Raw genomic sequence first — 18,786 nt, forward strand, 5'->3', positions numbered from 1 at the left:
TTAAAGGTCCACATAAAATCTAAAAAGAAAGAAAAGAAAAAGACAACAGAAAACAACATTGATTCTTCGGGTGAAGGGCAACCACTACCTCAAGGCTTAGAATCTGACTCTATGTTACAAGTCTTGCAATTTATAGCAGTGTATCTCTTAGCATAAAATCTTAGATAAATGCTAGGTCATTTATCTGTGAATGAATGAATTTGTATAAACATTTCTTTACAAGTGTCTCTAATATTAAAGACACTTTTCAGTATGCAATTTATAGCAGTGTATCTCTTAGCATAAAATCTTAGATAAATGCTAGGTCATTTATCTGTGAATGAATGAATTTGTATAAACATTTCTTTACAAGTGTCTCTAATATTAAAGACACTTTTCAGTATGATTCTGACAACCTGATTGAGGAATACAGAGATCTGAAGGACAAAGGCAGAGTTAAAACTCCCAACAGTTAGAATCATTGCAAAACCATGGTTCCTTTGTTCTTCTTAAATTGTCACATGTTAAGTAGAAAGCTGGGAACAATTTCCAAGGACTAGTCTCATTTTATTGCAGCACCAAGAGGGAGAGGTAAGGACAGATGACCCGCGCCTTGGGGAGACCACACGGAACTCACCTTGTCTGAAGAGAGCGCGGAACCCCCGGCTCTGTCTGGAAGGGCCAGACTGAAATCGCAAGAAGAGGCTGTTTCCGGAAGATATGATGGGGCTCCTCAGCTGCTGTCTTCCACACACACCGGCAAGGCGGGCGGTTGCAGAGCTTACACCGTCAAATGCCTACAAAGAAAGGCAACTGGGTACATGTTGGTTCAGGGATTCAGATCGGCATCTACGAGGTCCTGTTCTGTGGAGTATGTATCTGCGCATTGGCGACCTAGCGGAGAACACATTTGGACTTCCCTGGTGGTCCAGTGGTTAAGAATCTGCCTGCCAATGCAGGTAACATGGGTTCGATCCCTGTTCAGGAAGATTCCACACGTCACAGAGCAACTAAGCCCAAGTGCTACAACTCCTGAGTCCGTTTGCCCTCGAGCCAGTGCTCCGCAACAAGAGAAGCCTCCACAATGAGAAGCCAGCACACTACAAGAAGAAGAGCCCCTGTTCTCAGCCCCTAGAGAAAGCCCGAACGCGACAACGAAGATCCAGCACAGCCAAATAATAATAATTGCTTTTTTCTTAAAAAGAAAGAAAACACATTTGCTGGAACCCAGTGCTTTATTCTATTGTCCAGTCACTCGGATCCGTTGGAATATCTGAGTCCTTGGTCATTTCTAAGAACTCTTCAGAAATTTCAGTGGGAGTTTCCATGTCGGAGAAACTAACCATGAGGTCCCTGGATGTCTATAAATGCCACGCCTTTCCCCACTCTCATCCTCTCGTGACTCCAGGACAGTTACATCACGTACCATTCTCACAACATGTGCTGATGTAAGAATGAATATTGGAGCAAATACATGAGAAATAATGATGAGGAATCACTCATTTTCAGAAACTCAGCATTTGCGGGAACTTTTTGCTCTTCATAGGGTTATGGTCAAGAAGAAGAGAAATGGTAGAATTCTTTCAAATGATATAGTGATATGAGCCTGATTTATTAATAGAAAATTACCTCATTATTTTAAAATATGTAGGGTTCTATGTCTGTTCAGTTCTGTGCTGGGACTTCGCTGACCTTCCATATGAGCCAGTGGAATGGAGTTTACATTACATACACCTCACCCCACACCCCTACCCCTGCTCCAGATTGCTGAATCGGTGTGTGAAATTGAATTTTCTCATTGCCTTGGAACTCTGTGTGGCATGGACTATAGCTCACCAGGCTCTTCTGTCCATGGAATTCTCTAAGCCAGAATACTGAAGTGGGTAGCTGTTCCCTTCTCCAGGGGATCTTTCCAACCCAGGAATCAGACCCAGGTCTCCTGCACTACAGGCGGATTCTTTACCAACTGAGCCACCAGAGAAGCCCATGAATCTTTAAGCCAGGGGAAATAATTTCCTTTTTTTTTTTTTTTGACAATAATATTAATAACAGCAACCATTCATTAAATGTTTACTATGTGCCAGAAACTGGACACAGCCTTTCACATACACTATTCCATTTCTCCTCCCAAGACTTTCTATTTTCAAGAAGAAGATCACAAATGCACAAAGACTTCACTAATGTCACAAATCACACAGTTCCTAAGAAGAACAAATACCATCATCAACAGTACACACACTTTTAGAGGATTTTTACAAGTCCACGAACTCACAAAGGCAAGACTCTTCTAGTTTCCTTTATTTCTCTCCAAATTCAGAGGCCTGGTGAGTAGCAGATACTGTTCCACCCCTTTCTAAGCTGTCTTTTTGATTGCAATCCTCTTAAGACAAAATAAGGACAGTAGAAAATGAAGATTAGAATTAGAAAATTCAAAAAATCACATGAATGAGCCATTTCCCTGGGGAATTCTTTGAAAGAGTACATTTTCTAGGCTGTCTCCATGTTTCCAACTTTCCTACCCAGAGATTTAGGAATCACAGGATTTTGGCTGAAATTCACATGGCTGGGGCATTGCTTCACAAGGAATGGATCCAAGATAGAGTGTTTCCAAATGTCCCTACATCAAAATTATATACCAGTGACACCCTACATTTGATTAGCATGCTGTAATTTTACAAGCACCATTGCAACACCTCTCAACTAGTCTTCAGCACTATGTGTTTTTTTTTTTTAGTGACGAAAGTGAGACTTCAAAGTGTGCTAGCTAATAAACTATTGTCTCATCCAATGGGCGATAGTGACAATGGAAGCTAGTGACAAAGATCAGAGAGCTAGTGAGTAGCAGAGCCCCAAACTTAATTCTTCTTTCTCCAAATTCTATATCATTTCACATTACTTCTCTTTAAATGGTGTGTAATAGTTATTAAGTTATAAGTTCCTAACTACCATTTTATGAAAGTATATGACCTCAGGTTATTAAGGAAAGAGCTAAGTCTTTTTCTTTAAGTTTGGAATAGCAATTCTTTTATTTAAGAGCAATTCTTAACACTTGTAATATCAAATCAAGTTTTAATTTATAAAATTATAAGAAAGAAACTGGAGGGAAGAAAATATGAGAAAACTTATTGCTATTTTTAAAAAGTCTGAAGTCATAAAAATTATCAATATACATTTCCTTTACTTCCATTTAGTTCCCAAAACAAAGTTAGCAAATTATATGATTGGCTACATGTATAACATATTCGTATAACTTATTTAAGTCTTATCATAGTCTTATTTAAGTCTACTGCCAAGGGTTTCCTAGGCCTGGGAATTAATTTTCTGATCTGTCTCTTAGGTGGAAAAAGTCAGAGAAATACACAAAACAAAACAAACAAAAAACTATACAGTACAACTAACTCATTTCTAGGTAATTCTAGTAAAATAAAATTTTGAATAAAATTATGAATCCACAAAAGAAAAAGTAGCCACTATCCCTGGAGTTCCAACTACAGGAGCTCTAAAAAGAGAGGCAGACCTGGTTAAGTAGTAAGCTAAGTTCTTCTGGAAGTTAATCAGTATCTTGAAAAAGTATCCAGAGTTTGTCAAATTTCCAGGTACCAGCAAACAAAATACATGAGCTCACCATTACCATACAAAAATAAGAAATTTTTTTAAAAAAAGAATAGAACCAGGCACATAACAAACAGCAAATGTCTGATGAACAAATGAGTAAGTGAATATATGTAACAGTATATGACCTCTGAGAACAAAGGACTGAGGTTGAGGAAAACCCAGAGTTAAGAAAAACAGTTGCTCCTCTCTTGTGGAGTGGGCTGTATAAATGTACAGCAGGCATGATGGCAGGGAAGAGGCCATTCACAGGGGGAAAGAGGACGAGAGGAACTGCTTTCTGGGCCCTGTGGGCAGTGGAGGAGGTTCCAATCAGGCAGGGACCAAGCCACACACACCTGCCCAGGTGCCCTCTTGCCAGCTGTGCCAGCCCTTCACCAGCACTGCGAGAGGACTAGGAAGGCAGAGATGGGCAAGGATGCTGGACTCACCCCCAGGTCCCAGAGTATCCAGAACACATGACATTATAGTGCCATGGGAGACCCTCTACACCCTGAGCTGTGGCCAGAAGTCAGAACTGAGCCAAACTTCTATGAACTTCAGTACTTAATGTTTTAAATGTCAAGGAGATTTGAATAAATATCAACCCCCTTTCAAAGTTCAAAGTGTCAACTCCAGCACAAAGTGATGGGAAGGAAAACCTTTCGGCTGAGAGATTAGCACTCCTTTCTGATGATATGTATGGAGGCCAAAGGTCAGAGTCCAGAGACAATTTGAGAAAATAAAGGAGCCAAGCAAAGGGAAACTTTCACCTTTCCATGTACTTACTGATGATGGAAATATATATTATTTAAGAGCATGCATTATTTAAAAGCAGGTGGCAGAATCCCTTTTAAAGAAAAAAACAGAAGGTAAGTTTATTTAGCAAAACACCCTGGCAGGTGCTCAGAGAATGACTGCCATGGGAGAGATGCCACATGATGTTACTGTGGACAAATTTTTCTCTGTCCTTCAGCCACCTAATCTGTACAATGGTACTGACATGAAATTGTAGTACATATTGTTCACCAGAATTAAATGACTTAAAAGACATAAATTCTCATGTTTACATTTTTTAGCGGAAGTTGGCAACAGAGGAAACATAAAAGCCAACTCTTTCACTTCCAGATAGCTACCTGAGGTAAACTCTTGCATGACTGCATTCAGAAATATGGACAATAATGTTCATTGCTATAAGGGTTGCCCCAGCACAATATTAGAAGACTTAGAAGTGCATTAACAGTAGAATGGGTCCATGACTCATGGTATAGAGGAGAATCTTGTATAGTGACAAACACAATGAACTAGATCTGAATACACCACAATATAGAAAAATGTTCAAAACAGGTTTTTAAATGAAAGGAGTGAATGGATGAATAGGTGTCATGTTGTATTATTTACATCAAGTTTTAAAACATGCAGATCAATACTACATACTGTATGTGGAAGCCACATACCATGAAAAAGTACCAAAACAGCCATGGGAATCATAAACCAATTTCTCATAAATGGTTTCCTCTGGGCCAGGGGCAGGGACTGGAATCAGTGTGGTTTACCCATGAGGCCTCACTGTGTCTTCAGCAATTCATTTCTTTTGGGGAAGAAAAGAAAGAACTTGAGGCAAACATGGTAAAATATTGAGATTTAGCAAGTAGGATGTTTTTGTCCATGCTATACTTTACATACATTGTGGAGTCTTTTCTGTATACTTAAAATATTTCATAATAGAGTTTTCAGGAAGGAAGAGAGAATCTATATAAAGGAAATTGCAGGAAATGTAGACTAAGATATACATACAAAGATGCTCTTCCAAGTATCATTATAATAAGCAAAAAATAGATTTATCTAAGTGGTCAGTAATAAGCTAGTGGTTAACTCAATTCTAGGGTGTCCATGTAACTGATTAAAGAGCCAAAGAAACTGTTTTTAAGAAGAAATGCATTAAATAAACTAAGTGAAAAAGACAGGATACAAAATGATATGCAGTATTCTCTTAACTCCCTTTGTGCATGTGGTTATATGGGTGAGCATGTTTGCATGTGTGTGTTTCTATAGGAAATGAGCCAAAATGTTAATTGTCTCTGTTTTGCAGTATTACAGATGGTGTCCATTTCTTCCTTTTTATTTTCTGTATTTTAGAAATTTGGTATGAGGAACATGTAAAATTTTAAGTAATGTATATATTTAAAATGTTTAAATTAGATTTAATTGATATTTACAAGACTTTCCACCCCAAAACAATCAATTTCACCTTTTTCTCAAGTGCACACGGAACTTTCTCCAGGATAGATCACATCCTGGGCCATAAATCTAGCCTTGGTAAATTCCAAAAAATTGAAATCATCCCAGCCATCTTCTCTGACCACAGTGCAGTAAGATTAGACCTCAATTACAGGAAAAAAACTATTAAAAATTCCAACATATGGAGGCTAAACAACATGCTTCTGAATAACCAACAAATCACAGAAGAAATCAAAAAAGAAATCAAATTATGCATAGAAACGAATGAAAATGAAAACACAACAACCCAAAACTTATGGGACACTGTAAAAGCAATGCTAAGGGGAAGGTTCACAGCAATACAGGCGTATCAAGAAACAAGAAAAAAATCAACTAAATAACCTAACTGTACACCTAAAGCAACTAGAGAAGGAAGAAATGAAGAACCACAGGGTCAGTAGAAGGAAAGAAATCTTAAAAATTAGGGCAGAAATAAATGCAAAAGAGACAAAAGAGACCATAGCAAAAATCAACAAAACTAAAAGCTGGTTTTTCGAGAAGATAAACAAAATTGACAAGCCATTAGCCAGACTCATCAAGAAACAAAGGGAGAAGAATCAGATCAACAAAATTAGAAATGAAAATGGAGAGATCACAACAGACTCCACAGAAATACAAAGGATCATAAGAGACTACTACCAACAGCTATATGCCAATAAAATGGACAACTTGGAAGAAATGGACAAATTCTTAGAAAAGTATAACTTTCCAAAACTGAACCAGGAAGAAATAGAAGATCTTAACAGACCCATCACAAGCACGGAAATCGAAACTGTAATCAGAAATCTTCCAGCAAACAAAAGCCCAGGACCAGACGGCTTCACAGCGGAATTCTACCAAAAATTTAGAGAAGAGCTAACACCTATCCTACTCAAACTCTTCCAGAAAATTGCAGAAGATGGTAAACTTCCAAACTCATTCTATGAGGCCACCATCACCCTAATTCCAAAACCAGACAAAGATGCCACAAAAAAAGAAAACTACAGGCCAATATCACTGATGAACATAGATGCAAAAATCCTTAATAAAATTCTAGCAAACAGAATCCAACATCATATTAAAAAGATCATACATCATGACCAAGTGGGCTTTATCCCAGGAATGCAAGGTTTCTTTTACATCTGCAAATCAATCAATGTAATACACCACATTAACAAATTGAAAGATAAAAACCATATGATTATCTCAATAGATGCAGAGAAAGCCTTTGACAAAATTCAACATCCATTTATGATAAAAACCCTCCAGAAAGCAGGAATAGAAGGAACATACCTCAACATAATAAAAACTGTATATGACAAACCTCCAGCAAACATTATCCTCAATGGTAAAAAATTGAAAGTATTTCCCCTAAAGTCAGGAACAAGGAAAGGATGCCCACTTTCACCACTACTATTCAACATAGTTTTGGAAGTTTTGGCCACAGTAATCAGAGCAGAAAAAGAAATAAAAGGAATACAGATAGGAAAAGAAGAAATAAAACTCTCACCGTTTGCAGATGACATGATCCTTTACATAGAAAACCCTAAAAATTCTACCAGAAAATTACTAGAGCTAATCAATGAATATAGTAAAGTTGCAGGATATAAAATTAACACACAGAAATCCCTTGCATTCCTATACTCCAATAATGAGAAAACAGAAAGAGAAATTAAGGAAACAATATCATTCACCATTGCAACGAAAAGAATAAAATACTTAGGAATATATCTACCTAAAGAAACAAAAGACTTATATATAGAAAACTATAAAACACTGATGAAAGAAATCAAAGAGGACACAAACAGATGGAGAAATATACCATGTTCATGGATTGGAAGAATTAATATAGTGAAAATGAGTATACTACCCAAAGCAATCTATAGATTCAATGCAATCCCTATCAAGCTACCAATGGTATTTTTGACAGAACTAGAACAAATCATTTCACAATTTGTATGGAAATATAAGAAACCTCGAATAGCCAAAGCAATCTTGAGAAAGAAGAATGGAACTGGAGGAATCAACCTGCCTGACTTCAGGCTCTAATACAAAGCCACAGTCATCAAAACAGTATGGTACTGGCACAAAGATAGAAATATAGATCAATGGAACAAAATAGAAAGCCCAGAGATAAACCCATGCACCTATGGACACCTTATCTTCGACAAAGGAGGCAAGAATATACAATGGAGAAAAGACAATCTCTTTAACAAGTAGTGCTGGGAAAACTGGTCAACCACTTGTAAAAGAATGAAACTAGAACACTTCCTAACACCATACACAAAAATAAACTCAAAATGGATTAAAGATCTAAACGTAAGACCAGAAACTATAAAACTCCTAGAGGAAAACATAGGCAAAACACTCTCCGACATAAATCACAGCAGGATCCTCCATGACCCACCTCCCAGAATAATGGAAATAAAAGCAAAAATAAACAAATGGGACCTAATTAAAATTAAAAGCTTTTGCACAACAAAGGAAACTATAAGCAAGGTGAAAAGACAGCCTTCAGAATGGGAGAAAATAATAGCAAATGAAGCAACAGACAAACAATTAATCTCAAAAATATACAAGCAACTCTTGCAGCTGAATTCCAGAAAAATAAATGACCCAATCAAAAAATGGGCCAAAGAACTAAACAGACATTTCTCCAAAGAAGACATATAGATGGCTAACAAACACATGAAAAGATGCTCAACATCACTCATTATTAGAGAAATGCAAATCAAAACCACAATGAGGTACCATTTCACACCAGTCAGAATGGCTGCTATCCAAAAGTCTACAAGCAATAAATGCTGGAGAGGGTGTGGAGAAAAGGGAACCCTCTTACACTGTTGGTGGGAACGCAAACTAGTACAGCCACTATGGAGAACAGTGTGGAGATTCCTTAAAAAACTGGGAATAGAACTGCCATATGACCCAGCAATCCCACTGCTGGGCATACACACCAAGGAAACCAGAATTGAAAGAGACGCGTGTACCCCAATGTTCATCGCAGCACTGTTTATAATAGCCAGGACATGGAAGCAACCTAGATGTCCATCAGCAGAGGAATAGATAAGGAAGCTGTGGTACATATACACAATGGAATATTACTCAGCCATTAAAAAAATACATTTGAATCGGTTCTATTGAGATGGATGAAACTGGAGCCCATTATACAGAGTGAAGTAAGCCAGAAAGAAAAACACCAATACAGTATACTAATGCATATATATGGAATTTGAAAGATGGTAACAATAATCCTATATGCAAGACAGAATAAGAGACACAGATGCATAGAACAGTCTTATGGACTCTGAGGGAGAAGGTGAGGGTGGGACGTTCTGGGAGAATAGCATTGAAACATGTATATTATCATATGTGAAACAGAACACCATTCCATGGTCGATGCATGAGACAAATGCTCAGGACTGGGGCAATGGGATGACCCAGAGGGATGGGATGGGAAGGGAGGTGGGAGGGGGGGTCCAGGAAGGGGAACACATGTAAACCCATGGCTGATTCATGTCAATGTATGGCAAAAACTATTACAATATTGTAAAGTAATTAGCCCCCAACTAAAATAAAAAAATAAATAAATAAAATAAAATGTTTACATGTTTAGCCAAGCAGAAATGTAAGTGATCCCACACAGAGACATGAAAATATGCTCTTCATATAACTGAATTGCAATATCAAAGCCAGATGGACATTGATGCCATTTAATCTAGCCTTTTGCTTCCTGACAGGACTCTATCAAGGATATGGTTTTTGTTTTAAGATCTCCAAGACATCTGTTAGCTGGCCAGCATCTACAACTGTAGTCCAGACCTCAATCCAAGCTCTAGGCTCAGATATCCGACCACATTCCAGACAACACGGCTGGTATGCCCCATCAACCATGGAAATCATTGTCTCAGACTGAAGTCCTCGCCCCTCCCCCTAATTCCTCCTGCCCCTTCACTTCTTGCCTTATCCCCTCCATGGAATGGAGCCTTATGTTCTGTCAGTTCTCCCTCTGCTGTGTCTCCTGGACCCCTTCCCTCTCCTCCCCCCTAGCAAGTGTCTTGCTGTGGGACTTCATCCCCTCTTGCCTGGGTCACTACAGCAGCCTGAAACCCCCCTGCCTGAATCTGTGCCCCCCTTTAATTTGGTCTCCAAACAATCACCACCATGCAATGTGCTTTCTAAAATGTAAAACATGACGCAAAAGGAAGGAAGAAAACTATTTTAATTCAAAAGCAAAACACACAGTCCATTTTAAGATCATACTGCGCAGGGACTTCTCTGGTGGTCCTGGGGTTAAGAATGCACCTTCCAATGCAGAGGGCGTGGGTTTGATCCCTAATCAGGGAGCTAAGATCCTGGATGGCTTGTGGCCAAGAAATCAAAAACATAAACAGAGACAATACTGTAACAAATTCAAAAAAGATCTTAAAAGTGGTCCACATCAAAAATCTTTAAAAAAAAAAAAAAAAGTGTACCGAATAAAGACGAGCATCACAGGTGCTGCCTTACCGAGAACCAAAGACAGTGCCTGATCCAAATGCAACGTGTAGAACTGCAGCCCACAGCTCCTCTCCCCCAGGATCAGAGCCCTGGTGATGGAGTGAGTTGTGGTCCCCTCACTGAAACACTCAGCACTCACAGCATCACAGTGTGCACATGATGAGGGGAAAAATGAACATTAGCTTCCTCAGAAATGTTTGCATTTTCATTTCTAGAAACTTGAATAAGTACTCTCAGAATGTTTGTGAGTAGGAGATGAGAATGTATTTCTACTGCATCTATCTTCTTTTATTAAGTTTCATCTTCCTCAGGGAGAAAATAAACCCACTATATATGTGGGTTAAAATTAGCATAAACTGGAGCAAGAGGAAACTATTTTAACTCAAAAGCAAAACACACAGCATATTTTACATTCCCCAAAGTATGCCAATGCCATCTTAACTTCAGAGTTAAGCTTTCCATGCAAACAAATTATGAATGTATATGAATATGCTTTTATTTTCATTTACTGTACTACCATTTTCTCCTTCTCAACTCATTTGTGAATCTTTTAGACAGTATGAGAATAACCCACTTATGAAGTGAAAACATTAACTGAGATGATACACTGAAGAGCGTGCAAAAATTTTATAATATATATTTTAAGATTAAAAAAAAATACTTAAAATGAGTCTGCTCATAAACTAATCAAGATAGTTACCAATGAACTGGGGATTGTGGATCCAGGTCTGTGTATCTAAGGTTCACAATTTTCAAAAATGTAAGTTAAAGGGACTTCCCTGATGGTCCAGTGGTTGGGAATCCACCTGCCAACTCAGGGGACAGAGGTTCGATCCATGGTTCAGAGGATTCTACATATAGCAGAGCAACCAAGCCCGTGCACCACAATTGCTGAGCACACGTGCCTAGAGCTTGTGCTCCACAACAAGAGAAGCCACCACAATGAGAAATCCACACACAGCAGTGAAGAGTAGTCCCCGCTTGCTGCAACTAGAGAAAGCCGTCACGCAGCAAGGAAGACCCAGCGCAGCCAGGAAGTACATAAATATTTTTTTTAAAAGATTAGTTAAGACCTTTAACATAGTATTAGTAGTAATAAAAGTAGAAACAGTAGTAATAGAAAAATCAGATGCAATAGCTAACACTTATCTGTACCAGATACTGTGATTAATGCTTTAGGTTGTTTTTTTTTTAATTCTTTCCTACAATTCTATTTTGCAGTTGGTAGAATTGAGGCTCAGAAGGCATGAGTAACATGTTCACAGTCACACGCTGGGTAGTGTGGAGCCACTATACAAATCCCATCTGCCTGACATCGATCAACTATCATTAAACCAACCAAAAAGATAAAAATCAAGCTTTACTCATTGACAACAGAATATTGAGAGATCATGATTCTAAGAAGCTAAAGTGATATGTCTACAGTCTCCTTAAAAAAATCCTGGGAAACAGAGTTGAACTCGAGTCTCTCTTCCCTGGACCTATAAGCAGGCATCCTTAAAGGCATTTCAGAAAGTCTTATTCAAGGCCTGGGTGGGTTCTGGAGTGGTTGGCAGCTGTCATGCATTCCACCCACTGCACATGCGCAGGATTCCCGGCATGGGTAACTGAGCAAGCTGGAACAAAGGGTACAGGGGCCAGATTGTTGCTGTTTAGTTGCTAAGTTGTGTGTCCGACTCTTTGTGACCCCATGGACTGCAGCACACCAGGTTTCTCTGTCCTTCACTATCTCCTGGAGTTTGCTCAAATTCATGTCCATTGAGTCAGCGATGCTATTTCATCACTAAACCTAACATCAAAATCCCCGACTCCTAACTCCTGGCTCCAGTCTTGGATCCAGATATCCATTCACTCCTGCCTTTTTTCTGGTACAACACAGCCTCCCTGGACCAGCAAGGCTTCTTTCCTCACCTCACCCAGGCTTTCAACCTGGTCTTTAGCCTTTACTTTAATTCATTCTCACAACACGTGTCTACTGCTCGAATTACTTTGAAGCTTATCGGGGTCAAAATGTGTGGCAGAGGCTAAGATCTAAGGGTACAGAAGACATTCTCATCAGGGTGCAAGGTCAGTGTGGAGGATGAGAGTCCGTGAAATATATCCACATGTGCCATACATACAGAAGGAGCTATTATGGCTGCAAATAGAATCCCCATTAGGGAATGGGAACTGCGCCAAGACCGAGGAAATATTAAGTGATAGGGAGGGGAATCTGCCAGGAAATTATCCAAGCTGTTAAAGCCATAAATGTAGGTAAGGAAGGAAATGGAAATATTACTCATTATAGCAGCTTTTCTTGTGGGTGGGGACAGGGAGGAAGCATCAGTTTCCTCTGTCAGTGATATTTTCCAGCTATGCTCCTCTGAAATGAAATCGCAAATTCACAGTGCACATCTGGTGTCAGGTCTCTCTCACTCCTGAGTCTTTGTTCTACGTGGTGGCACTCCAGCTTCACAGTTTACAGGAGACAATAAACTCTGCTAATTTGCAGTTGTTGCAAACAGGGACTCAGAGATGACTGGAAATGTTGGTAGGAAAAGAAACCCAACAAGCTCATTTTATTCTTACGAATAAACAAGCATTTAAAGAGATTCTGAGCTAAAACGCAAACAAAACAAAGCTTGGGTCCACAGACTGAGGACCCTGGCTCCAATTCAGTAATTTTTTTTCCTTTGGGGATGCAAAATGCTGGCACAGTTTTGGTAACTCATTTGGCACTGGGAGTCAGGATGGCTAAATGGGTTGCCAAAAGCAAACCATTAAATAAAATGTTTAACAGAGATTATCAGAGATCCTCCTCAATCATTATCAGATTCCATCCTCAAATGGAAAGTCAGCTTTCTATGGTGAGAAGTGAAGGAGAAAGGGAAGATGCAAGAGGGAGAGAACGGGAAAGAGATTGATTTCTGTCATGGATTTATTTTTAAAATAAATGTTTAAAGAAGGGCTGTTTAAGAATTGTTTCTTTGAAGTACTGACTTCTCTTATCCCTGTGTCTTTTTGCTCCGTTTTAGAAATGGTGGATGTTTTCAAAGGAAACACATCATAGGTAGGATCTTAAAAAATAAAAACAGATACTGTGTTTCACATTTGCCTACCCTGAGCCTCAATGTTAAGTAATGTGAACAAAAACAGAACACTGTGGCTTTGGGGTGGGGTTGGGGGGGTGGGGCGCTCTGGTATTCTCTAGTTCAAATCCAACATTTTGCTCTCTTTCTCCTAGAGTAGCGTGAAGAGCTTCAGAAAGCAAACCGTGACTCAAAATGTGCCGCTTTTTTTTGGTCCTAGGTCCTGTATCCCTAGCGGATATTTTCTCCAGATGAGAGGCTGGATCAGGACTGTGGGCTGCTCGCTTTCATCTGCTCCCCGCTGGTTCTCACAAGGCAGACATTCCATTGTGCTGAGCAAAGAGGATGCTGGAATCAGAGGCCGGAGTCTCTGGGGCCAGTCGTCCTGCTGCTCTGGCAGCTCTCCTTCCCCTCTCCTCTCACACTGGGCTGCAGCTGCATTTCTCTGAGATCAGTAAGAGTCGTGGAGCTATGTGAGTTTAAGGCTCCAGAGAGAGCCTCTAATTAAGCAATTAAGCTGTTGGTCGGAGGTCACTTTAATCCTCGGCCTTCGTGAAAGGAAACCCGATGGGGCCGTGTTCATACTGACCGTACAGTTCTGCTCAGCCGGAGGGTCCTGCTGTCGCCTGAGCAAGAAACGCTCAGTGTGTCATCGAGGGAAGCCAGAGGTTAAGGACGCCAGCCACTCAAAGGGACTGAGCAGAAAGTGCACTTGTATCACCAAATTAGTTGAAAGCTGAATGTAAACTGAGCTTTCTGATGAGTTTCCCCACGATGCCATCACCATTTCAATAGCAGTCAAAAAACCCAGTTTCTCTCTTGTTTTCATTAGAGCAGCATGAAATTCTAGAAGACTTGCTTCTGCAATGTTATCTAAGTTCTCATGTGTCTCAAAAGATTGAGATCGAAGATCAGTAATTGTGCCAGGAGGTGAATTCCACTCAACATGCTCCCAAATTGCCGTCTTCAATTTTCCATTGAAGCGCTGATCGTTGTAGGAGCAGAGATGACAACAGTATTCCTGTGTTCAGCCATGCATCTATTAGTCATTCATGCATCACACAGATTGTTCCTCTGGCAAACAAAGACTGCCGCTGCGGGTTCCGTGAAATGGGATAGAGGCTGTGTATTACTGTTCTGTTGTTCCATTTCATCGATTTCTTCTATGTGCTGAAAATTGTGCCTCTAGTTCTCTGCAGCCCAGAGTGAGGGCTTTGGGGCTCCCTTGGGTTTACACTGTGTCCACTGGGGACCTCTGGAGACAAGACATCCCTCAAGAAGAGCTCTCTTCTGAACAAGTGTGGAGAGGACCCCTCCACCACTATGGACTTGTGCCCCAGAGGATGAACAGAAGCCCAGTGCTGTGGAGTCATACTGTGGCCTCCGGGATGAACCCACTACTGACATCACCTGCCCCTTTATGTCTGTTTCTCCAACTCCTCCCTTATTCTCCTCTTCAAACACAACTCAGAACTGGATCCTCTCCCCAAGGTCTCCTCTTTCTGCTGGTTCCCCAGGCACTTGATTTTATAAATGAGCAGACTAGCATCCCCAGGCCATGGAGAGTTAGTGGTGGTGCTGAGCCTGGAAATGACTTCCTGGTAGTGTCTCATACACAGTGGACACCTAAGACCAAATGGATGGATGCGACTCAGACCACATGACTTCAAAGGAAACCCACTTTGCAATTCATCTTCGAGATCCTAACATTTTTCCCAAAATTAATAAATGAAGTATGAGTTCATCTGAAAAAGTTCTGAATGGTTCCAAAGTAACCCTGGTTTTATCTTCTCCTCCTATTTTTTCAATTGTGCTTTATCCTGTGACTCAGTCTTCTGCAGATAGACTGTAATTGTTATATTTTACCAAAATACTTACTCTTACTTAGGCTTGCTTGCATTGTAGTGTTGGTTCTGATATTAATTTTTACCTGGTCTTGATCCTGATCTGTTTGCACTAAAATTTTCTTATTTTTTAAATAAGCAGATGACAGTAAATTATCTCTAACCTCTCCTCTTTAACCTTAACATTCTATGTATTCAATAAACACAATGACTGTTAAAAAGGATATTTCCACTTCTGACAATCCAAATTGTTAAAGGAGGTTTAAAACCCTGATGGCTGGCCCCATTCAAGCATAATTTACTTTGGTATTGAGTAATACACTTGAGCTCTATTAAAAATCCATGAACACAAACATTATCTGGCAACATCATTGGCAGTTGAATATTTTTCTCTTTGCTAATGACTCTAAGTAGCCGAACCAAGAAATTAACTTGACTGTATCACAATGAATGACTAGCTTTGTATGAACTTAGACTGCAGAGATATTATGTAAGATACTGGATTTTTAGGGACATTTCACATCCAGTGTCCATCTAGCTATAAAGAGCAATGGCTGGTGCCTCAATGCCTGCCTTCATGAACCCCTGGACAGCTCAGTAATACTTGAAGCCAAGCTCCCAGCCTTTCCAGTACATTGCCTGCCTGGTTCCAAACCTCTTACTCCCATAACTGGGTCCACTTGACAACCCTACCCAGCAGAACTCTACCCCAAATTATCTGAATAGTCCTTTTTCACATTTCTTTATCTTTTTGTAAAGTGCTAGTCGCTCAGTTGTGTCCAACTCTTTGTGACCACATGAACTAGCCAGCCAGGCTCCTCTGTCCATGGAATTTTCCAGGCAAGAATACTGGGGTGGGTTGCCATGCCCTTCTCCAGAGGATCTTCCCAACCCAGTGATCGAACCCCGGTCTCCTGCATTGAAGGCAGATTCTTCATATGAGCCACCAGCGAAGCCCTCTTTTTGTGGAAGTGAATTACAAATTGTATAAACAAAAATGGTTTAGCTTGTATATGATTTATGCAATTTTAAATATAAATAAATTTGCCAATCTGAAAAGAAATCTTACAGTTGGCCATGGGTTCAAATTTTTTGTTCTGAAAATATGAAATTTACAGAACCAATCAGGTCCTTCCTAAGGTCTCTGTCCTGGTAGCTGACTTCATCAATTCCTCCATTTACCTCTTATACTCAGCTGCTCTTTTGTGACTAGCACCCTGCAGTCCAGGTATGCTTAAGCTCCTTCACAACTAAAAATAATAATAACAACTTTCCATGGATCCTGCCTCCCATAGGCTATTACCCTTTATCCTTCTCTACTATTCATGTCCACAGTTCTGGGAAAAAGTTAAGAAGCTCCTATATCTCTAAACCCACTGTGATCTGGAGTTTTCCAACACAACCTACACCAGTCCTGCTCCTTACCAGGTCATCAAAGACTGAATCCAGTGGTGTCCTTTCAGCCTCATCCTGGTTGACCTCTGCTAGACTTGATCCCTTTGCCTACCCACTCTTAAAAACTGACTTCACTTTTGGATCCTACGCTACCACTCTCTTTTGCTTCTCCTCCTGTCTTCTTGGGTAACACTCAGCATCCTTGTCTTCTGTTTCTCCCTGTTGTCGTTTAGTTGCTAAGTCATGTCCGACACTTGTATGACACTATGGACTGTAACCCTCCAGGTTCCTCTGTCCATGAATTTTCCAGGCAAGAATACTGTAGTGGGTTGCCATTTCCTTCTCCAGGGGATCATCTCAACCCAGGGATCAAACTCATGTCTCCTGTGTCTCCTGGACTGCAGGCAGATTCTTTACATCTGAGCCACAGGGAAGCCCGTCTTCCTCCTAAATGGTGGTTTAGGGCCAAGGGTTTACTTGATCCCTTTCTCTTTACAAAATACTCCTCTATAGGATTCCACCTACTTCTCTGTTAGTGCCAGCTCCTGGGCTCTAGAGCAGAGGCTCAACAGCTGTTATGCACAGGCTTAGTTGCTCTGTGGTATGTGGGATCTTCCCAGACCAGGGATTGAACCCATGTCTCCTGCATTGGCAGGTGGATTCTTCACCAATGAGCCGCCAGGGAAGCCCTGGAGGGAGGGCTTGCTATGTGACAAGCAGATCACCTATATGATCTTAAATATCCCAACAACAAATCTGACATGGTTACTCCTACTGTCCCCATTGCAGAGTTAAGGAAATTGAAGCTGAAAGACTAGCTTTCTCCTGGACATCACAGCTAGAAGTAGCAAAATCCAGGCTCAGCACCAGGGCCACCCCACTGCAGAGCTAGGTTCTTAACCACAGCGCTATGGTGTCCCACACTGCTGGTACAGTTCACTTTTTACATCCAAGTATGGCTCAAGGGCTTAACAGCATCTGCTTCTGATACTCCATCCCCAGTTGGCTGGCAGACCCCAACTACTTCACACAGAATTCCCTGATCCTGACAACCTGTGTGGACTATTACATTTTGTATTTTAGCATATCTGCCAGACTGGACTCTTCCCGGCACCAGTATGAGGATTTATTTTCTTATCTTCATGCCTAAAGACCAGATCATATTTGAGGTTTTACTTCCTCATCTCTGTTTCCTCTCACTACAGTTTATGAAGTCAAGCCCAGCTGCGTGCTGAGCCACGGTTACTATAAAGTCCAGTCTGTGTATTTCTATACTATGTAATAAATAGGTGGAAAATCCTGCTCACAGCCATCAGAGAGGAGACGGTGCCGCCACACTGGGTGTGCCTTTGACCTAGGCTTTGCTTTGTTCACGTACATCTGTTTATTAATTCTATGCATTATGGACTTTACCAGAGAGAAGAACCTAGAACCATATAGACTGCAGGAGGGAGAAAGTGATGGGCAAGTGCCCACCAGAGGCACAACTGTAAGGTAGACAAGATGTCTCTGGCCCATTCAAACTTCTCTTGAAGGCATCTCTATTGTTTCAATGCGTTGTTTCACCTTCATATTTAATGGTTATTTTAAGAGAGTACAGAGTTCCTGATTGGTAGTTATTTTATTGCTTCAAATTTAATATACCATCTCTTTTTCCCTTTCAATCATCACTGTTGAAAAGGCAGCATTCAGTCTTCCACTTCCTAAAAGATACTTTGTTCCCCCACTCACCAATTCCCCTGGCTGACTGTAACTTTTTTTTCTTGATCTTTTAGATTAAAATCTTAAAGATTTTTTAGATAAGTATGTCTTTCTATTTATCCTGCTTGGCTGTTTGGGTTCCTTGGGATTCTTGGTTTTATAAACTGATGTCTTTCATTAGTTTTAGAAAAGCCTGAGTCATTAGTTCTTCAAATATTGCTACTACTCCATTTATAAATGTATGTAAATGTATATTACATCTTTTACATGTATCCTATATATATATTAACCTCTGTTCTATATTTTTCTTTTTTTTTTTTTTTGGAAAGATAGCCAATTTATTTTATAAAACTGCCAGAATTTTGTGTCAAAACCTGATAAAGATGAGTGAAAAGGAAAATTAGAGACCAGTTTAACTTATGAATATAACTGTGAAAAATCAGAATACA

At 40.1% G+C, this 18,786-nt stretch overlaps 1 protein-coding gene and 1 long non-coding RNA gene across 2 annotated transcripts in view; one reads left to right on the forward strand and one right to left on the reverse strand.

Moving 5' to 3' along the window:
* Window positions 1-18,786, reverse strand: part of CUBN (cubilin) — a 265,963-nt gene that overhangs the window by 119,201 nt on the left and 127,976 nt on the right. Inside the window, exon 32 of the mRNA XM_081553627.1 lies at window positions 617-776. Within this exon, the coding sequence (XP_081409753.1) occupies window positions 617-776 (160 nt within the window). The remainder of the gene's footprint in view (window positions 1-616; window positions 777-18,786) is intronic.
* Window positions 658-15,150, forward strand: LOC145531394 (uncharacterized). The gene is made up of 2 exons (XR_014072394.1): window positions 658-2,303; window positions 13,618-15,150. It is a non-coding gene; the product is annotated as an uncharacterized LOC145531394 (long non-coding RNA).

This window comes from Giraffa tippelskirchi, chromosome 13, assembly GCF_054371585.1.
Source record: "Giraffa tippelskirchi isolate mGirTip1 chromosome 13, T2T-mGirTip1v1.2.pri, whole genome shotgun sequence".
Taxonomy (NCBI): domain Eukaryota; kingdom Metazoa; phylum Chordata; class Mammalia; order Artiodactyla; family Giraffidae; genus Giraffa; species Giraffa tippelskirchi.